The sequence below is a fragment of the Montipora foliosa genome, chromosome 11, assembly GCF_036669935.1.
Source record: "Montipora foliosa isolate CH-2021 chromosome 11, ASM3666993v2, whole genome shotgun sequence".
NCBI lineage: Eukaryota > Metazoa > Cnidaria > Anthozoa > Scleractinia > Acroporidae > Montipora > Montipora foliosa.
This window is the reverse complement of record NC_090879.1, coordinates 18,902,224-18,919,723: the sequence shown is the minus strand read 5'-3', so window position 1 is coordinate 18,919,723 and position 17,500 is coordinate 18,902,224. Positions and strand designations below refer to the sequence as shown.

Genomic DNA, 17,500 nt, shown 5'->3' with positions numbered 1-17,500 from the left:
TTGCGATGATGATAATGATGATGATGAATACAACTCTTACCTCAATTTCTTTTCCACCAATGCATAGTGTGTTGCCTTCCTGAAGAGATTCCAGCTCAGATGATTTATAACCACTGCTCTTAGCAATTCTAAAATTTGTCCAACACATTTATTCAAGATGAGCTTAAGAGGCAAAGTGCCAACAACAATTCTGAATGGGTCAAGCTGTGGTTAATACTAGCAATTATATCTAGATTTTGTGAAGTCGGCTACTTAATTTGTGAGGACAGAAGTCCATACTTGTTGTATTTCAGGCCTAAGAGCAGTCACTTGCACATTATAGCATGACAACAAATTCATAAAGCAAACTGCAGCACTATACAAAGCTAAATACTTAACTGGAGTTTCAATATGCATATTATTTTCATTACAGTAACTAAAAAAATCTTGCTAGCTGGTACTGTCAGATCACTGAAGAGAAGAAGTATAAACTAATGAAACAAAATTCAACTTACTCTTTCCCCTCCACATCTTTTAAATATGCTACCCGTCCCTTTGTGATAAGAATTCCTGATGGCAAAGAAAGAAGAGAAAAAATGGACATCAATACAACAAATTAACAAGGTGATCAGTGACTCAACATGTCACATTAAAAGTTTGCATCACTCACCATCTCCTTCCCACTTCTTATGCTGGAAACAAAAAAGAAGAAGAAAAAACAGTTGCACCTTTAATCATCTACAATATTATGGTATGTATTGTGGTGCTGCATTGGTAGGTAAGTGAAGAATAGAATTTTATTTGTAATATGCTGAGTTGGGAGTGTTGAAAAAGGGCTAACATTTGAAATGACAGCATTTTAATCTCCCTGTAGTGGTTGATTTATAACTCAGTAGATACAAACAAATTTTCAGCAGTTTTGATAATATTGTGAAAAAGGGACTAAAATATGTTTAAATTCTCCAAATGCAATGGTTAGTCTCTATTTGATTGACAATCTCATATATATACCATGTTTCTGAATGATTGACTACAAATTAAGAGAATGTGGATACAGACAACGATTGACGGAACACTCTATGCCGCTTACCCCACTCAAAGGCAAGTTTTTTTTTTCTGAAGTTAGATGGTCACTGTCACTTACAACAGGGTTGCAATAACAGCAGTGACCGTGTAAAAATTGTTTGTAGTTTCGGAAACTGGTTGTTTGTTGAGGGTTGATCATGAAACGAGGTTAGCTAGTATAGACTTACTTGACTGTAACAATTTCCCAACTGAACCATAACTTACATGTACATGTGTTACCGGTAATATAAGAATAAGGTGCAGCTTTTTACTAGCTCAAAAAGTACAAAATGATATTTCCTAATTATTATTGTAATTTAAGGAGAAACAAGCAAATCAATCATACTTTTTTCTTTGAAATTTTCCCCCTAAAATAAGAAAACAAAGAATTAAAACTACCATATAATTTGTATAAGATGACATTCAAATAATGAAAAAATAGTAATTCACCTCAAAGAACAAAAATCTATCCATTTGGATTGTTACATTAAACTTACCAAACAACATTAAAATAGCAAGATACATTTTCTTTTTCATCATGGGTTCCTAAAAGAAACCAATGTTTCAACAAGAGTGACTCTAGTAAAACTCAGCCTCCCAGGTACATAACACATTGTATGCAAGTATATGCCTATAGCATCACAGCATAGTATTTATCTTGTGTAGGCCTTGACTGTACATACATATATAATAATAATAATAATAATAATAATAATAATAATAATAATAATAATAATAACAATGATAATAAATAATTGTCAAGCTAATTGCCGTCGCAATTACAGCAATGACGCAGCTCAACAAAGTCAAACCGAAAGCATATTATGGTGCCTCTTGCTGCCGCTATAGAGTCCACATGTGACCTTGGAGCACAGCTTACAGTTCCCTGGAATCAGCTGTATGTTGGTTTTTTCTGAAGGGGGAAAACCTCAGGACCTGGAGAAAAACCCTCGGAGCAGAGTAGAGAACCAACACAAACTCAACCCCACTTATGGCATTGGGTCACATTGGTGGGAGGCGAGTGTTCTCACCACTGCACCATCCCTGCTCCCCTATATATATATATGATCATTTCATTTAGTGTAGCTTGACTCTCTATGCATGTAACAAGGAAAAGGTCATAGGGACAACCTCTTGTATTTCCTTTTCAAGATGTATTTTGTATCTGATTTTATTTCATTTTATTTAGAGGGGGGGGGGGGGGAGAGTAAGGAGAAAGAATGGAATAATCGATTTGTTGACCAGAAGAAGTGAATTTTTTCAATGAAATAGTAGGGAGCTTAAGTACGCGCATTTTTGAGACGCGGATGGCAACCGGAAGTGAGCTGTTTTCGCACAACCACACTTACATTGCTAAGTATCTTTTCTCCATTAGAGATGATTAGTGTAAAAATCTGGGAGACACCACTGCCCTGGCACGCTAAATGTTCTCTTCCGGTTGCCGTCCACGTCTCAAAAACGCGCGTGCTTAAGCTCCCTAGTGAGTTCTCTTCTACTGGAATCATGAAATAATGAAAATTTTCAAGCTTCTTCCCACCCCGCCCCATATTTCACAACATCTTGAATAAACATATCATGTTATGTTCGTGAACCCTTTTGCCCCGAAGGAGTTTCCCACAGACAAGTGGTTGGTAGTGTGATGTCTGAGTCAGAGAAAAAATCTATCAGTAGCACTCTTAGGAAGAACAGGGATAAGATCAGTAAACAAAATTTCACTTCAAAAAAATGCCTGAAAACTGTATAAGCTACAAGTATTGAGATTGATACAAAGGGGATACGGTCCCTCTCGGGAGCATGAATGGTGCAGTGGTGATAGCACTTGTGTCCCACCAGCGTGGCCCGGGTTCGATTCCCACACTTAGAGTCACATTTGGGTTGAGTTTCTTGGTTCTCTGCTCTGCTCTAAGAGGTTTTTTTTTCTGGATACTCCAGTTTTCCCCTCTCTGCAAGAAACAACCTACAATTTGATAAGAGTTGATTTGATTTGATTTCTGTACAGTGCAGCCAGTAAGGGTCAAGTGTATTTAGCACTGGACCACAAATAAGCAAGGAGCCTAGCACTAAATACACTTGACCCTTAAATAAAGTTCATTATTATTGTCATTATTATTATCATCATCTCTAAAAGTACATGCATCACAGTATATAATTTTATAAAGCTCACCAGAAGAATTTTTTTCCTTTGACATGGAGCAAAAGGGAGACTTGAAAGGCAGTTTGTTGTTATGTTTAGGTAGAGAAGTGCAACCAGAAGGATTTGATGACTTCTCTATTGGCAGTACTTGTCTTTCAGTTGTAAGAGGCTCAACTCTTACACTAATATCAAATTTGTTCCCATTGTCGCATTTACTACTGGCTTCACGAGGCCCTGAAATGTTCTCCTGAAATATAAAGTTGTATCTGCTTAAGGTGGCTCAAACCAGTTTCAACACTATCAAGAGACCTTGTTATTAGAAGGAGTGACACTACAACACTTCATCATGTAACAGCGACGTTATGGTACCATGCGAAACATCAATTAATGCTGAACAAGATGCAATCATTTTTGAGACGTAACAAGTTACCATGGCAACCGGAAAGTTTTGCAAAAACACCCTATAGTTTGGCTTTACTTGCTCATATCTGAAAAACGAACTTTGTGACCCTAATTTTTTCGTGCACAAAAGTGATCAGGAGGCCAAGATGAAACTCTGCAAAGTTGGAAAAAATATGTGGAGCGGATTCAGAGCCACCTTCAATTTTCAATTATTTAAGGTTGGTCTGAATCTGCTCCACAGATTTTTTTTACTTTGCAGAAAGTTTCATTCTGGTATGCTGATTATTACATTTCAGAATTAAAAAGGGGGGGTCACCGAGTGCATTTTTGAGATATGAGCAGCTGAAGCCAAAATATGGGTTGTTTTTGCAGGCTTTCCTGTTTGCCAAATTGGTAAGTTTTTCTTCACAAAAATGACCGAATCTTTTTCAGCAATAATTGGTGTTTGATATGGTACCATAACATTGCTGTTATGTGATGAAGTGTTGTAGTGTCAATCCTTCTAATAAGAACGTTTCTTTCAAGTATTGAAACTGGTTTGAGCCACCTTAGAAGTGATGGGTGTATTGGTGTTAAATTAAGGCATAAGTAGTTTTAAAACGACTAACTTGCAGGAAAACATGTAATTTGTGCAGTGCTACAAAAAGAAATACCGGTAGGACCAAAAGTCCTGTCCTGAAATCAAAGGTTGATTGGCATTTGGAAACGATGCCTTCTTTAGCTCAGTTGTTTGCAAACTTGAAAATCATAAGAGATTTCACCCCATTAACTGCCTATAAACAGTGAAAATCCCTGTAAATCTAAGAAATTTATTGTTTAGACGGCACGAGGCACATTAAATGGGGAGATTCCCAATCCAATCTGGGGACTTGGAATCTATGCGCTGTGTGCAAAACGTGCCCCCGGATATGGTAAGCAACATAACAAACCTCTCTTCTTTTTTAAGTAGCAAATTAACTTAGGTCTTATATGCCGGTGAAAGTAAGCTATATTACAACGCAAGATGGCAAAAAATGCAATACCTTGCGACTGGATTAATAAAGATTACAACGAATTGTTCCACTGAAATAACGATTCTCGACCATGTACAACCGGAAAAAAATTCTTTTTCGTTCAGAACAATAATTTAATATTGTTTTGAAAATGATCTCACCTGTGCTCGACCAGCAAGCTGCAAAGTTTCAAGCGCGGTTGAAGCAATTTTTTTCGAATTCTCAATAGCATTGGCATTATTTTCAGCAAGGTAAGCAGTCTGTAACTTCAGTTTTTTCGCAGCTCTGACCGAAGGAGCAGCAGAACGTCTCATTGTGTTTCTAGATAAACCGTTGAAAATATTTATTTATCTACAATCACATTATTACAAGAACCGTGTTCAATTTTGAGCTGTTTCGCGCCATTTCCAAGCGAGTGTAGCCTCGTCTTGGTGTAGAGACCGTGGGTCGCTGCCAATGGACGCTCATGTCTATTTGGTTTTTACATTTTTTTCAGTTAACAGGACTCCAAGAGCATTCTGATAATCGTTTACAGCTCTTAAGGAAAACTAGTTGTTTAAAGTCATAAAGAGTTTCTGCAACAACTTTTCATCGCCCTGGCCTTGCCACGTTTCATCATCCTTTTTTATGCTGGGGCACCACGCCTCCTTTATGATGAAGACTGTCCCATCATGCTCTCTGGATGGTTGGTGGTGCAGCGCATATCAAATCTCTTGTGGAGGTGGATTTTCGGTTGGGCTTGTGAAGGCGAATTGTGGAACTTTTGATGCATCAGAGTGCGAAGTACGCCTTAGAAAATACAGCAAAATATTGAACATTTTTCAATGGATAAATCTGTGAGTAAATTTCGAGTGGATGGCTTGATTTAACTTACTAATTTTCTGGATTCAGTCAACGGTGTTGTACGCTTGAAAGAAACAAGATGGCGGCAAAGTCGCGCATGCTCTTCCTTGAATAAAGTTGACAGAAAGTGTATTCCCTTTTGCAGGATGCTTTTCACGTCTTCGTCAAAAGATAGAAATATTATGTCCAACAACCACTTCACGGAGTCGAGGTGATGCGACGAACAAGCGAATCGTCGCAATATCACGATGAAACTCCCCGCAGAAGAGTTCGAAGGACGCCATCTCATGACTTTGAAAGACATCATAGTAGTGATATTAAAATAGCCAGGCCTTTGGACGTCGAGAGTATACCTACTTCGCCATACTCTCAAAGCTCGTTCCAATACCTGGGATCTCATGGTGTCAGTACTTCTCCAAGTCCAACTCGGTCCGTTCAGCCTGTCAGCCCTCATAGAAGTTTGAATTACCCCCACCATGGCTTTCAGAGGAGTTTCAGTCAACCTGTGGGGACCACAGGGGAAATGTCTCCACGATCACCATTTCCTCATGCAGTCCTTTCACCATCACATTATCAGACGTCTTCACCTATGCACATATCGCCAGCACCTTCTCCCTCTGCTCCACCTTGTACGCCTTCATGTGCAACACCAAGCAGTGTGACTTACACACTATCTTGTGGACCTGGCTCAGTTAGTCCAAGAGGCTCTGGCCTTAAAACTCCAGAATTTTATCCTGGAATTCCAGATTCATCTCAGTTAAGCCCTGCAGACTCGAACTTTCAACACCATTATTCATCTGAATCTTTTTCAAACCCTAGGGAACAACAGTTTGTTTATAGCGGTGGAGGGCCTTCCCCGGGTGGCACCATACATCATCACGGATACAACCCACCACAAAGGACTCCTCCGTTACAAAGTCCAACTTTGTTTCCAAATCAGCCGTCACCTGGACGTAATCAACCTGCTGCAAGTTCTTTGAATCCACATGGTGGTATAAGCATGGGCAGAAGCCATGGAGTAGCAAACAGAGGAGACAGATCTTCTGGATTGCCATCTAATTTGTCAGAAATAGCAAAATTGCGTCAGCTTGTGATAGGATGTTATAATAGTGAACTGGAAACCTTAAAGGCTAATTATCGGGAGAAGCTGCAAGAATTTTATTTTCTTCAGACTGGAGGTAACATGATGGATTTTCTGATTTGGAAAAAAAGGACTACTCCACAGTTCATGACGTTTCTTAACTCAAATCGTTTAGATGATACCTCTGGTGCAAATCCTACTCTTTCAACAATCACTGGCTCGCCATCTTCAAGGTTTTCTCAAGGTTTCATTTGGCCTCAACAGGGTGATGGAAATAACTCTACAGCTGTAAACTATGCGGCATTGCAGAGGCAGGTTTATGAACAAGCTGGTCTTGATCCTCGAAAGACAGTTCCTGGCAACTTTAATACAAACCCCAGTTATCAATCACAAATTTCTGACGGAATTGCACCAAATGTTTCTCCATTTACTGGACACCAACCTGTTCCAAGATCAAGTGTGGTTAACACAGCTCCTCCATTGGTCAGATCAGTGTCTTTACCAAATCCTCCTTTAGAATTAAACATACAACCTAGCCAAGGGAATAATCATTTTGAGGGTGATTCTGCCGTCCTTCTTCCTGTTCAGAATAACCATGTTGTTTCCAGTGGCACTGTAATTCACTCAGGAGTGCAAAACCAAACAATCGCAAATGGACCTACTGTGGCCCCCCTGGGAGCAAGACAGCCATTAAACACACGAGGGCAATCCTTGACATCAGTACTTGAACACTCATTTAGCTCTCAGGAAGGTATTGCAGTTGAAGCTAAGAAGGAAGCTGAGGTGTTGAAGAGAGTTGCAGAATTGCGTAAGGAAGGCCTCTGGTCTTTGACTCGCCTTCCTAAAGTCCAAGAGACAAACAGGTGCAAAGCACATTGGGACTATCTCCTGGAGGAGATGCATTGGTTAGCAACTGACTTTGCACAGGAGAGAAGATGGAAAAGAGGAATTTGTAAGAAGGTATGAAGTTTTGATTTATGCAAAACCAATGCAGTCTTAAAATTTTTTTTTTTCAAATTGCACTTTGGCAGTCAGGTACTCTACAGAGGCCTTTCTCATTTTGCAGATATCCAGAGCTGTTTTAAAGTACCATCAAGAGCAAAAAAGCAAGGAAGTAAAAGCAGAAAAGGAGGAGTCAGTTCGCTTGAAGAAAATTGCTGCAAGCATTGCCAAGGAAATCAAGCAGTTCTGGTCTTCTGTTGAGAAGGTTATTGATTCTTTTTTGTTAAAATATTAAATCCGCTCATGGAACTCTCAAGTGTGAATTGTAATAAATGTTAATGGGGACTGTTGCTCAATATATATTTTTTTGTTTTAAGGTCGTGCAGTACAAAGTTCAAAGTAGGTTGGAAGAGAACAGGAAAAAAGCTCTTGACTTGCAGTTAAATTTCATTGTGGATCAAACTGAGAAGTATTCATCATGGTTAGCTGAGAGCCTTGCTGTGCCACCATCTAGTGGTCCTGCTTCTGCAGTTTCTACTGGACCCTCATCACCTGCGTCCTCTAGAGCAGAAGGTACGTAGTGACACGGGGAAAACTCTAACTACTCTCGTTTGCTTTGTTATTAGGTTGACAAACAAAAGAAATTTAACCCATGGACTAATTTGCATGCGCTGTTGTGTGTGTGTGCAAGATAACTTGGAAAATATTCGAGGTTTTGCATTGGAAAGCGAGCGTTAAAAATAAACCATATGCGCAGTAAATGTACACAAGATACTGAGTTCTAGAATTAAGTTCACCTTGAAGAAGAAACAGTGAACTACCAGATATGTAAAAATATTGCTAAAAAGTGATTCATAAAAGATCCCTTAGATCCCTAGCATGAATATCCCCATCGTTTGATGCGTTATCTGGCGCATTGGCTGTTGTCTTCGCGTAATTTGATCGCGCGATCAAAAGGGCAAAAGGGCAAAAAGCCAGCCCTTGTGGGGTCTCTTATCAGCTGTCAAAACATGCTCACAAGGCGACAAATGATTGGTCAATTATCCTACTAAATCTCCATAACAACAAAAAATTTAGATTTCCTAAGGGAGACTGGGTAGAGGTCTAAGATCAACTCTGATCAAGACGCCATTTTGTTCGGCTGGTTACGGCTTGTTTAGGTAATTCAGGGGTCATTGCGCGCTGCCGGCTATGGCAGGTTTAGGTGTCAATGGGTTAAGTTATAATTGTATGAGCTGGTCGATATTTAAGGTGGTGATGGCGAGTTTGAGCTTGCTGAGGAACTTGATGATGAAGAGACCATAGATGCTGAAGAAGCACAGGGAGAAACAATGTCCAGAGAGAAAGAGTTAGAGATGCTACGTCAAGAAAGTGAAATTCCTCTGGAAGAACTTTTAGAGAACTTGCCACCTGAGATTCTGGAAGACAGGAGTGAGCAAAGTGGATCAGAAGGAAGTGATGATGAGTCATCATATGATGAAGAAAGTGAAGCATCTAGGTAGGAACTGGTTTGTGGGTGATTACTCTTTTGATTTCGTTCTGAGTTCACTCAAGGTATCCTCTGACACTCTAGATTTTTAATTTAAGTCACAAGAGTTCAGTGGCCAGTAACTGCGACCTATCTCCTAAGAATTCTTTATAAATGTTAGGGCTTTGCATTGCCTGGCCAGATCGAATGGGCTCTTGTAAAACCTTTTGACTTTTGCCTATCACACGTCAGTGGTACCTGTTGGCAGCTACAAAATAATTATTTGAAGAGCTTCAATTATAGACTTGCTGTTTACAGTAGTGTTATTCGTCACAATTTTTTATCCAGACTATGGTGTTATTTTCCACTGTGGGATGTTACAAAGAATAATTGTTACTTTGTTCTTATAACTTGTACTCTGTATCTGCATGGAACATTGTTTTTTTCAGCAAAGAAAGTGATGACAGTGACATTGAAGTTGATATTGAGGGCAATGATGAAGACCAGGTTACCAAGGAATGGCAGAAGTCTGCACAGGAAAGGTAGGTGAAGGCTTGTCCAAATTTTAAACAGGAAAGCATGCTGTCCAATGAAAGTAAAGTAAGATCCTTTTATTTAAACACTATGAGAATAAAAGTATTACATGCTTCAGGGGTTGTGTGTGGCTAGCTAATACTTAAGTAACCTACAAGTAGAAGTGGATAAAATACATCGAATGAATAAATCAGGCTAAAAGTAAAGAATGATTATGGAAAAGGCATTTTTATAAAGGGATGTTAAGTCTTGAAATGATCCTTGCAGTTTACTTAAGCAGTGCTCAGTGAAATGAATCCTGAAAAATTCAGGCTTGAATGCACCAATTTCTATTCAGGGATGCAGTTGTTGAACTATGTTTGGAACCAGTTAGTTCTCGTGACAAGCAAAATGGCAGGGCTTTTTGCTATTTTGAGCTGCTGTTTACCTTTCAGGAAGGCAAAGGTTGAGACAATGGAAGCTGATGAAGAGTTTGTAGTTACAGCAGGAACAGAGGATGATGATGAACAGACTCTAGATGAGGAAGAGAGGATGGAGGAAGACACTGACCACAAAAATGAGATAGACAACCTTCAGAAAGAAGGTATACAGAAGAATATTTTAATCCCTGTTTTTGCTGTTTTTAGTGGCCATGTGTAAGTTACTGAAGGACTTCCAAGGTGTTTTAAATAAAAATAATGATGAACTTTATTTAAGTGCCAAGTCTTCTAGTGCTGGTGCTAGAATTTAGGACACTGGACATTGAAATCATCCATTGGTTTTTTTGAGGAGAGGGGAAAACTGGAGTACCCAGTGAAAAACCTCTCAGAGCAGAGTAGAGAACCAACAAACTCAACCCACAAATGACACTTGAGTCTCGTAATTGAACCCAGCCATGTTGGTGAGTGGTCTCACCACTGCGCCATCACTGCTCCCATTACACAGCCCAGACGAAGGAGCTATTAAGAAAGCTATGAACATGAAATATCTGGCAAAGCAATGGTTGCTCTCGGGAACAACACCTTAACCCATCGACTCCGGGGTTCCCCGTTAATGAGTAAAATCGTCGGCGTTAGACAGAGTAAAATACTGTATGGCCGGTTTGGGCGTCAAAGGGTTAAATACATTAAATGTATTTTGTCTTAATCATTAAAAAAAATAACACACTCTTGTCATCTTCATTGCTAAGGCAATTTTGGTTGACAGCGTGTTTCTTGGCACTTATCACTCTGCTTGTTTCTAGGGGAGATGCCAATTGAAGAACTGATGAAGATGTATGCTGCTGCTGAAAACGAGTCCACAGATTTGCAAAGTGATGGAGAGAGCTCTCAAGAATCTTCAGAAGAAGGTAGAAGGTGTCAGTGTTGTGTTCGTATTAAGAGTCCATTTTGTGGTGCTTAATTAATGCATCTTCTGGTTCTCAGAGATCAGTGATGAGGAAGGATTGGAATATCTTGCACAAGCAGATCAGAGAAATGCTAATGAATCACAGGTTTGTTTGCTTCCTCCGTACCTCTGTGTTAGAAGTTCATTTTTCTTAGTTGTTACTAAGGGTTAATTGTTTTAAAATTATTTCACAGAGTGCAGATTCAGACCCAGACCAAGAACTCACAGACGCAGCTGCAACAGCTCAGAGCTTACAGCCACGTGGGTTTACTTTGGAAACTACTGAAGTAAGTATCACACCACTTTGTCTAATTTCAAATTTTAAAATTTAGTTGCTGTGGTTTATTGGGGAAAAAGTACTTTGTTGTGAAAAGCATTAATTGTTGTTGTTCAGATCAAGACCAAAGTACCATTCCTTCTGCGTGGAACCCTGCGCGAATATCAGCTGATTGGACTTGACTGGTTGGTTACAATGCATGAGAAACACCTGAATGGCATCCTTGCAGATGAGATGGGGTTGGGTAAAACAATCCAGACGATATCACTCCTGGCACACCTTGCTTGTGAAAAGGGTGTGTGGGGCCCTCACTTAGTTGTGGTGCCCACATCTGTGATGCTAAATTGGGACTTGGAGTTCAAGAAATGGTGTCCGGGGTTCAAAATCTTGACTTACTATGGCAGTCAAAAGGAAAGAAAGGCAAAGAGACAGGTCAGTTGTGATTGTTGCGTGGTGGGAAGAAAGATATGGTGATTTGGTAACTCACTTATTGCAACTGCATCTCTTTGAACAGGGCTGGACCAAACCAAATGCATTCCATGTTTGTATCACTTCATACAAGCTTGTTATTCAAGACCACCAAGCATTTAGAAGAAAGAAATGGAAGTATTTTATTCTTGATGAGGTAACTAGGACTCACCAGAGATATTATTCAATTCATTTGAAAGTCCTGAAGAATAGATTAGTATGGACATTGGAGCCCTTAAGGAAGATGATACAGCTTGTAAACAGGCTGGATCCATGGGAACCCAGTTAACCACAATAGCTGTTGGTACCCTTGCATCAAACCCATCTGTCAGGTTACCTAAGAGATATGGAATCTCATGCCCAGCAAAATTGGCACCCTGTCAAGTTCAGAATTGTATTGTTCAACTGCTCCTGCCATCACATCGGCCTCAGAGTGAGAGGCCCTTGGCATGCATTGTCTCATGTCTCAAGTTTAAATGTGACTGAATGTAATTTAGGCTAAGTTAAGCCAATGCAGTCAGCGGCGGTTTACGGCTGCCATGCGTGAGGGTTTGTGTTGCATTCCATCTAAGTTTTTGGTCGCTGTTTGCTTGCCTTGCTTGCCATTGTTCAGTGCCTTTTTGCTCCCACTTCCCCCACCCTTTCTTGTCTTCGTTTGACCTTTGGGAAGTACATAGGGTTGGTAAGTATTTCCAATGATTTATCAGTGTGACGGTGCCGGGTGGTTGCCACTCTCAGGGTTGCCATGGATACCTGCACACTTGGCTTGCATCACACGTTGCTCCACCTAACCCAAGGCACCTTCCCCAAGGCACCTTCCCCAAGCTCGTCTATTGGAGATGAGTTTAACCTGACCTTAGTAATTATTGAATTTTTCCCACCTTACTCTTGTTAATTTATCAGTGTGGTAAATGCATTCTTCATAACCAAGGTGCTTGTGTAAGGTAACTCAAAGGGGGAAGAAGCTATCTCTTAATTCATTAGTCGAATGATGGACTAGTTCCCATAAAACTAGTTAAAAAAACAGTTACTGTTATAAAATGCATTTTTTCATTACAGGCTCAAAACATCAAGAATTTCAAGTCTCAGAGATGGCAGTACCTACTGAACTTTAATAGTCACTGCAGATTGCTTCTTACTGGAACTCCTCTGCAGAACAGCTTGATGGAGTTGTGGTCTTTGATGCACTTCTTAATGCCTCATGTCTTTCAATCACATAAAGACTTCAAAGAATGGTTTTCAAATCCCTTATCTGGTATGATTGAAGGAAGCAGGGAATACAATGAAGGACTCATAAAGAGACTTCATAAAGTAAGCCTTAGAGCTAGGATTAAGACCCACTGAAAATGATTACAGTGCTCTCTTCCAGATGGATATTTCAGTGTTTCAGAAAAGGGAGATGTCTTGGGTAAAACCTCCAATAGAGGTAGGCCTCTGACCTGACAATTGACAGAGATGTGAGACCCACTGGTATTGAACTCAGATTTGCTGTGGGCATTCAACTTCTCAAATTTATCCGAAGCTCTGGTTGTCTTCTCTTCTTGTGTTGAGTCGTGCACCATTCTAGTGGCCACAATCCAATATTGCATAGGAATGTTTACTATGTAGTAATCTCACGTGGCCAAGATTAAGAACTCTTTTAAAACCCACTGTATGTAAGAGTATTTCAGGCATTCAGTGGAACCTGTCGAGAGTAACAGTGTTTCAAGTGTGATTGGCAAGTTATCTACCGTGTTCCTGTGCGGTAATGCCTGTGCTGTGCTGTAAGATTCAGTGTGCGATATAAGAATGATAACAATTAAATGTCGAAGAAATAAGAATTGAAAGCACAATCTTCCGAGCCAGAGGCTCATGTTAAAAACGCTTGAAAATCCTAGTAGAATATAAAACAAGATAAAGAATGAAGTATGCATATACAAATGTCATAATATTAATAAATTAATTTTTTAAGAAACTATTGAAAAGTAAAGAAAATAGATAAAAATTACTTACAGGTCATGCACTGACACCCTGGGAACTTAAAATTCTTCAGACGAGCACAAGATTGTACTAGAGTGGTAGAGGATTTGGTGACAGTATGACTTTCAAGGCAGCCTTTTTAAGAAGACATACTTGTGCCCTGAAAGAAAGTCATATTGTGTGCCCCATTGAGGTGCTACTGTTCCACTGTACCCTAACCCCACTCGAACACCTGAAGTGGGTTCACTAGCAAATATGCCCATAGTAACCTACCCACAGTCCTATTTCAATAATGACCTTGCACACGTTATTGGTTGTCAAACGTTCGTTACTGACAATAGCAGACTTTTTGCTGTTATTTCTATGTTACAAAGTGTTTGTCTGAAAAGTTGGTGGAATCGGAAAATTTTTTCATCGGGTGCTTTGCATTTTGACCCAAAACATCACACTTTTAACATTGTTTGTATCGTTTCATACTTTCTATCGTTCGTTTGGTTCACGGCAGCTATCATTTGAAAGGATGGAAAGAAAAGGTTTAAAGCGTTTCAAAGGTTTCGAGCCTTTCAAAGTTTGTACTTTGCGTGAGAGAATTGGTCACATACTGAGTAAAAATTGTCACATGCTAGGCAACCTAACTTTGTTCAGTGAAGGAGAATGAGGTAACTGTTTTGTTTGCGCACTTTTCACAGCTTTTCAAAAAGTGGAATTTTAACGTTTATTTTGGGTTATGTACAAAAGAAATATTTTAGAGGAACAATTAAAATGAAGGAAACCAAGTGCTGTACAAAACACGAAATGAACCAAACGAACCAAACCATATATCAAACCATTTGAACGCTAAGCAAAACGAGAAATTTATTTTTGGCGTGATGTTTAAAAATTAGTGCAAAAACTAGTAGCGTAATGCTAGTTCTACCACTATTACTCTAAAAATACTCAGTCTGTGGATGAATGTTTCCAAGGGTATTGTCCAACTAATGTGCACCTAAATTTTTAAGGTTCTTGGGCGATATCGTGACAGAAAGAAAATATTTACACAAACATCTCAATTGCATTCACTGCTGTTTTTCTCACTGATTTCAAATGCGGGTTTTTATTTTGTTCTTAATTGAAAACAGAAAGATATTTTCAAGCTTTCTTTTTACCAGCTAAATGCACATGAAATTTACTTTCTATTTCTGTTTTCAGATTATTACAGTAAGGTAATCTTAAAATCAAGCGCTTAGTTTAGTGGTAGGTATTTTGTAACAGCCTGGAACACCAATACCGTGCACAAGGCCAAATTCAAGACTGTATGAAGGACAATTTTTGCCAATTCTTCCCATTTTACCCCAGAACACAAGAGCTGATAACCTGAGCTGCCATAGTTGCGAGTGTGAAGGGCCTCCTAATTTTTTGTTAGAGCAACACCTTGAGTTGATACCTTGAACCAGTTCACATGTATGCTTCTGTTGTGATACTGTTTATGATAACATAATTTTGTTATTTTTGCAGGTTCTACGCCCTTTTCTTTTGAGGAGGCTTAAGCAGGAGGTTGAAACCCAGATGCCAAAGAAATATGAACACTTGGTCCGGTGTCGTCTATCAAAAAGGCAGCGTTATCTTTATGATGACTTTATGTCAAAAGCTAAGTAAGTATTACACTTGTAAAGAAAGCTTTCTCTTTACTTTAAAAGTGGCATTGTTATGTAGGCTTCTTTTTTGCTATGGTTACCCAAGGCTGCTGCCTAAGGAACTTTTTTGTGAGCCCCTCGGCCTTCCAACATTAAAAAATTAGTAGCCCGAGTCATTTTAAATTAACTACAAGGATGAATCACCTTGTGATAAGTTAGGCGCCCATTCAGGCTACTCGTTCAGAAATTTGGTCGCCCGCGCTCGCAAGTAAGGCACCCTGGGCGACCGTTAGGTTACCCAACTTCTTGCATTTGCAAGAATTGTTTGCACTGCTTCTTTTGGCTGTTGACAGTTAATGTGTCTCTTTTGATTTAGGACAAAAGAAACCTTGGAATCTGGTCATTTTCTCAGTGTGATCAACATTCTCATGCAACTTCGTAAGGTATCTCTGTCATCCCTTAATCCCTTCAACTCCTACATGTCTATTGTGCATTTAGCAATGCTGATCACTGCCAATTTTATATAACTGGTATTATAATTATATTTCTGTTCAGGTGTGTAATCATCCAGATCTGTTTGAGCCCAGACCAACAGTTTCACCATTCCACATGGAAGGCATTGTGTTTTACACTGCTTCATTAGTGCTGAAAGCTATGGATTACAATCCGCTGAAGCAAGTGAATTTTGGCTACCTGAACTTGTGTATATCTGACATTGAGAGGACAGTTACAAGCTATACAGCTTATCGCACTCAGTCACTTCAAACGCCTTCACAGATGATCGTTGAAATTGACTCGTACCCAGAACCAACCAGACGTTTGGTTCCTCCAGTGAAACTAAGAAGAATTTCAATGTCTGGGCATCCTCTCACATCATATACAGGTGTTAGGGCAGACGTCTCTAATAGTGTTCATCAAGCTGATCAGCATATGCCGTCCGTTCCTCCTCCTCCTTACCCTGCTCATCCACATCATAGGATACCAACAGCCTACCCACCAGCAAATTTATCCCACAGTGTGCCTCATGGGTTGTCTCCTGAAGTGATGGGCTATCCTCGTCCTAGTTACGTAGGATCAGCTACCAGTAGACTGCAGCCTGCCATGCCAGAAGGTCAGCATGGCTATTCCACTCGTCACAGCGCTGGAAGTGCTGGTAGTTTCTCAGCATCAAGGTTGCTCATGGCTGGATTTGGAAGGGCACCACCTCCACCATATCCAGGACATGGGGCTGGGTTTGATGCCCAGCGTCAACCTTTACCATCACATCCATCGTGGTCATCTCCTGTTGTCAGCAGCTCTACAGCGGAATCACGAACATTTGTGTCTGGTAATGCAAACTTTCCAGTTTCTCAGTCACGACCACAAGCTGTACAAGATAGCAGTACTACAAGTAGACTTTCTTATCCAGAGACAAAATCTGTGTCTGTGTCGCCCAATAAGAGAATTGCTTTGGACAACAAATCTTCACTCCCTGCTCCATCCATGTCACATGTCAGCAAAGATTCACCATTCTATTTGGTATGTGGTTAAACAATACTGGTAGATAGTAGGCAAAGACTTGCGGTATCGAAATTAAAGGCTGCCTCTGTGCATGAAAATCTGTACTGTTCTTTTGGTCAGCACGTGATGAGTTTAACTTCAGGTCCGTGTTTTTGAACATCTGTGAGAACATTTGAAGTTCTGAGCTGACAGCACAACTAATGATGGCACTATTTTCAAGAGTTTTTCTTTGTTGCTTTTTGAAATTTTAATATAGTCCTTTCCAATTTATAGGAGAGTCTCGTGGATAAAAGAATTGCTTTGGACAGCAAAGTTTCACTCCCTGCTCCATGTGTGTCACATGTTGGCAAAGATTCACCTTTCTATTTGGTATGTGGTTAAACAATATTGTTAGATTGTAAGCAAAGACTTACCTTGAGGGCTGGCTGTGCATGGCAATCAAACTGTTGCCATTTTGTCAGCATGTGATGAGTTTAACTTCAGGTCCGTGTTTTTGAATATCTGTGAGAACATTTGAAGTTCTGAGCTGACAGCACAACCACTGATGACATTACTTTCTCTATAATAATCCAATTTATTCTCACATTTTGATTGGTTCTTGCCTATGATCTACTAGATATGGTGGCCCACAACTGTCACGGCAAAATAAAATTCACAACAACAAATTCAAATTTTTTCCGGCAAACCACTAACATTCATGACAAAAACAAACACAGTCGACACTATTCAGAATTCCTCATGGGAAAAGCAAATCGCTCACGGCAAAAGCCAAAGTGGTGGTCAGCGGTTTTTGGTCAGCGGTCGTCCAAGTACGTGGTGTAATACGACACGATCTACACGTCCTCCTGGACGTTTTCGCGCTTTCTTCCGAAACGTTT

General features: G+C 39.9%; 2 protein-coding genes and 2 non-coding genes across 6 annotated transcripts in view; 3 read left to right on the top strand and 1 right to left on the bottom strand.

Annotated features, from left to right (window-relative positions):
* Positions 1-4,993, bottom strand: part of LOC137975059 (DNA repair and recombination protein RAD54B-like) — a 30,878-nt gene extending 25,885 nt beyond the window's left edge. Inside the window, exons 1-7 of the mRNA XM_068822099.1 lie at positions 4,734-4,993; positions 3,209-3,425; positions 1,542-1,590; positions 1,391-1,412; positions 650-671; positions 495-549; positions 41-128 (exon numbers count right to left, since the gene is read on the bottom strand). Of these exons, the coding sequence (XP_068678200.1) occupies positions 41-128; positions 495-549; positions 650-671; positions 1,391-1,412; positions 1,542-1,590; positions 3,209-3,425; positions 4,734-4,886 (606 nt within the window). The 5' untranslated portion in view covers positions 4,887-4,993. The remainder of the gene's footprint in view (positions 1-40; positions 129-494; positions 550-649; positions 672-1,390; positions 1,413-1,541; positions 1,591-3,208; positions 3,426-4,733) is intronic.
* Positions 4,994-5,270: 277 nt separating this feature from the next.
* LOC137976513 (helicase domino-like) overlaps positions 5,271-17,500 on the top strand; it is a 39,686-nt gene continuing 27,456 nt past the window's right edge. For 2 of the 3 annotated variants that reach the window (XM_068823883.1, XM_068823885.1), the window contains exons 1-17: positions 5,271-5,408; positions 5,561-7,456; positions 7,563-7,703; positions 7,816-8,011; positions 8,690-8,936; positions 9,356-9,448; positions 9,875-10,023; positions 10,663-10,767; positions 10,844-10,911; positions 11,000-11,092; positions 11,200-11,514; positions 11,597-11,707; positions 12,610-12,861; positions 15,004-15,140; positions 15,499-15,565; positions 15,678-16,640; positions 16,896-16,991. In XM_068823883.1, the coding sequence (XP_068679984.1) occupies positions 5,630-7,456; positions 7,563-7,703; positions 7,816-8,011; positions 8,690-8,936; positions 9,356-9,448; positions 9,875-10,023; positions 10,663-10,767; positions 10,844-10,911; positions 11,000-11,092; positions 11,200-11,514; positions 11,597-11,707; positions 12,610-12,861; positions 15,004-15,140; positions 15,499-15,565; positions 15,678-16,640; positions 16,896-16,991 (4,860 nt within the window). In that variant the 5' untranslated portion in view covers positions 5,271-5,408; positions 5,561-5,629. Of the gene's footprint in view, positions 5,409-5,489; positions 7,457-7,562; positions 7,704-7,815; positions 8,012-8,689; positions 8,937-9,355; positions 9,449-9,874; positions 10,024-10,662; positions 10,768-10,843; positions 10,912-10,999; positions 11,093-11,199; positions 11,515-11,596; positions 11,708-12,609; positions 12,862-15,003; positions 15,141-15,498; positions 15,566-15,677; positions 16,641-16,895; positions 16,992-17,500 lie in introns of those variants that run through there. The other variant, XM_068823884.1, reaches the window with a different exon arrangement.
* LOC137978117 (small nucleolar RNA SNORD18) lies at positions 16,740-16,810 on the top strand. Its single transcript, XR_011118122.1, has one exon. It is a non-coding gene; the product is annotated as a small nucleolar RNA SNORD18 (small nucleolar RNA).
* Positions 17,081-17,151, top strand: LOC137978116 (small nucleolar RNA SNORD18). The gene has a single exon (XR_011118121.1). It is a non-coding gene; the product is annotated as a small nucleolar RNA SNORD18 (small nucleolar RNA).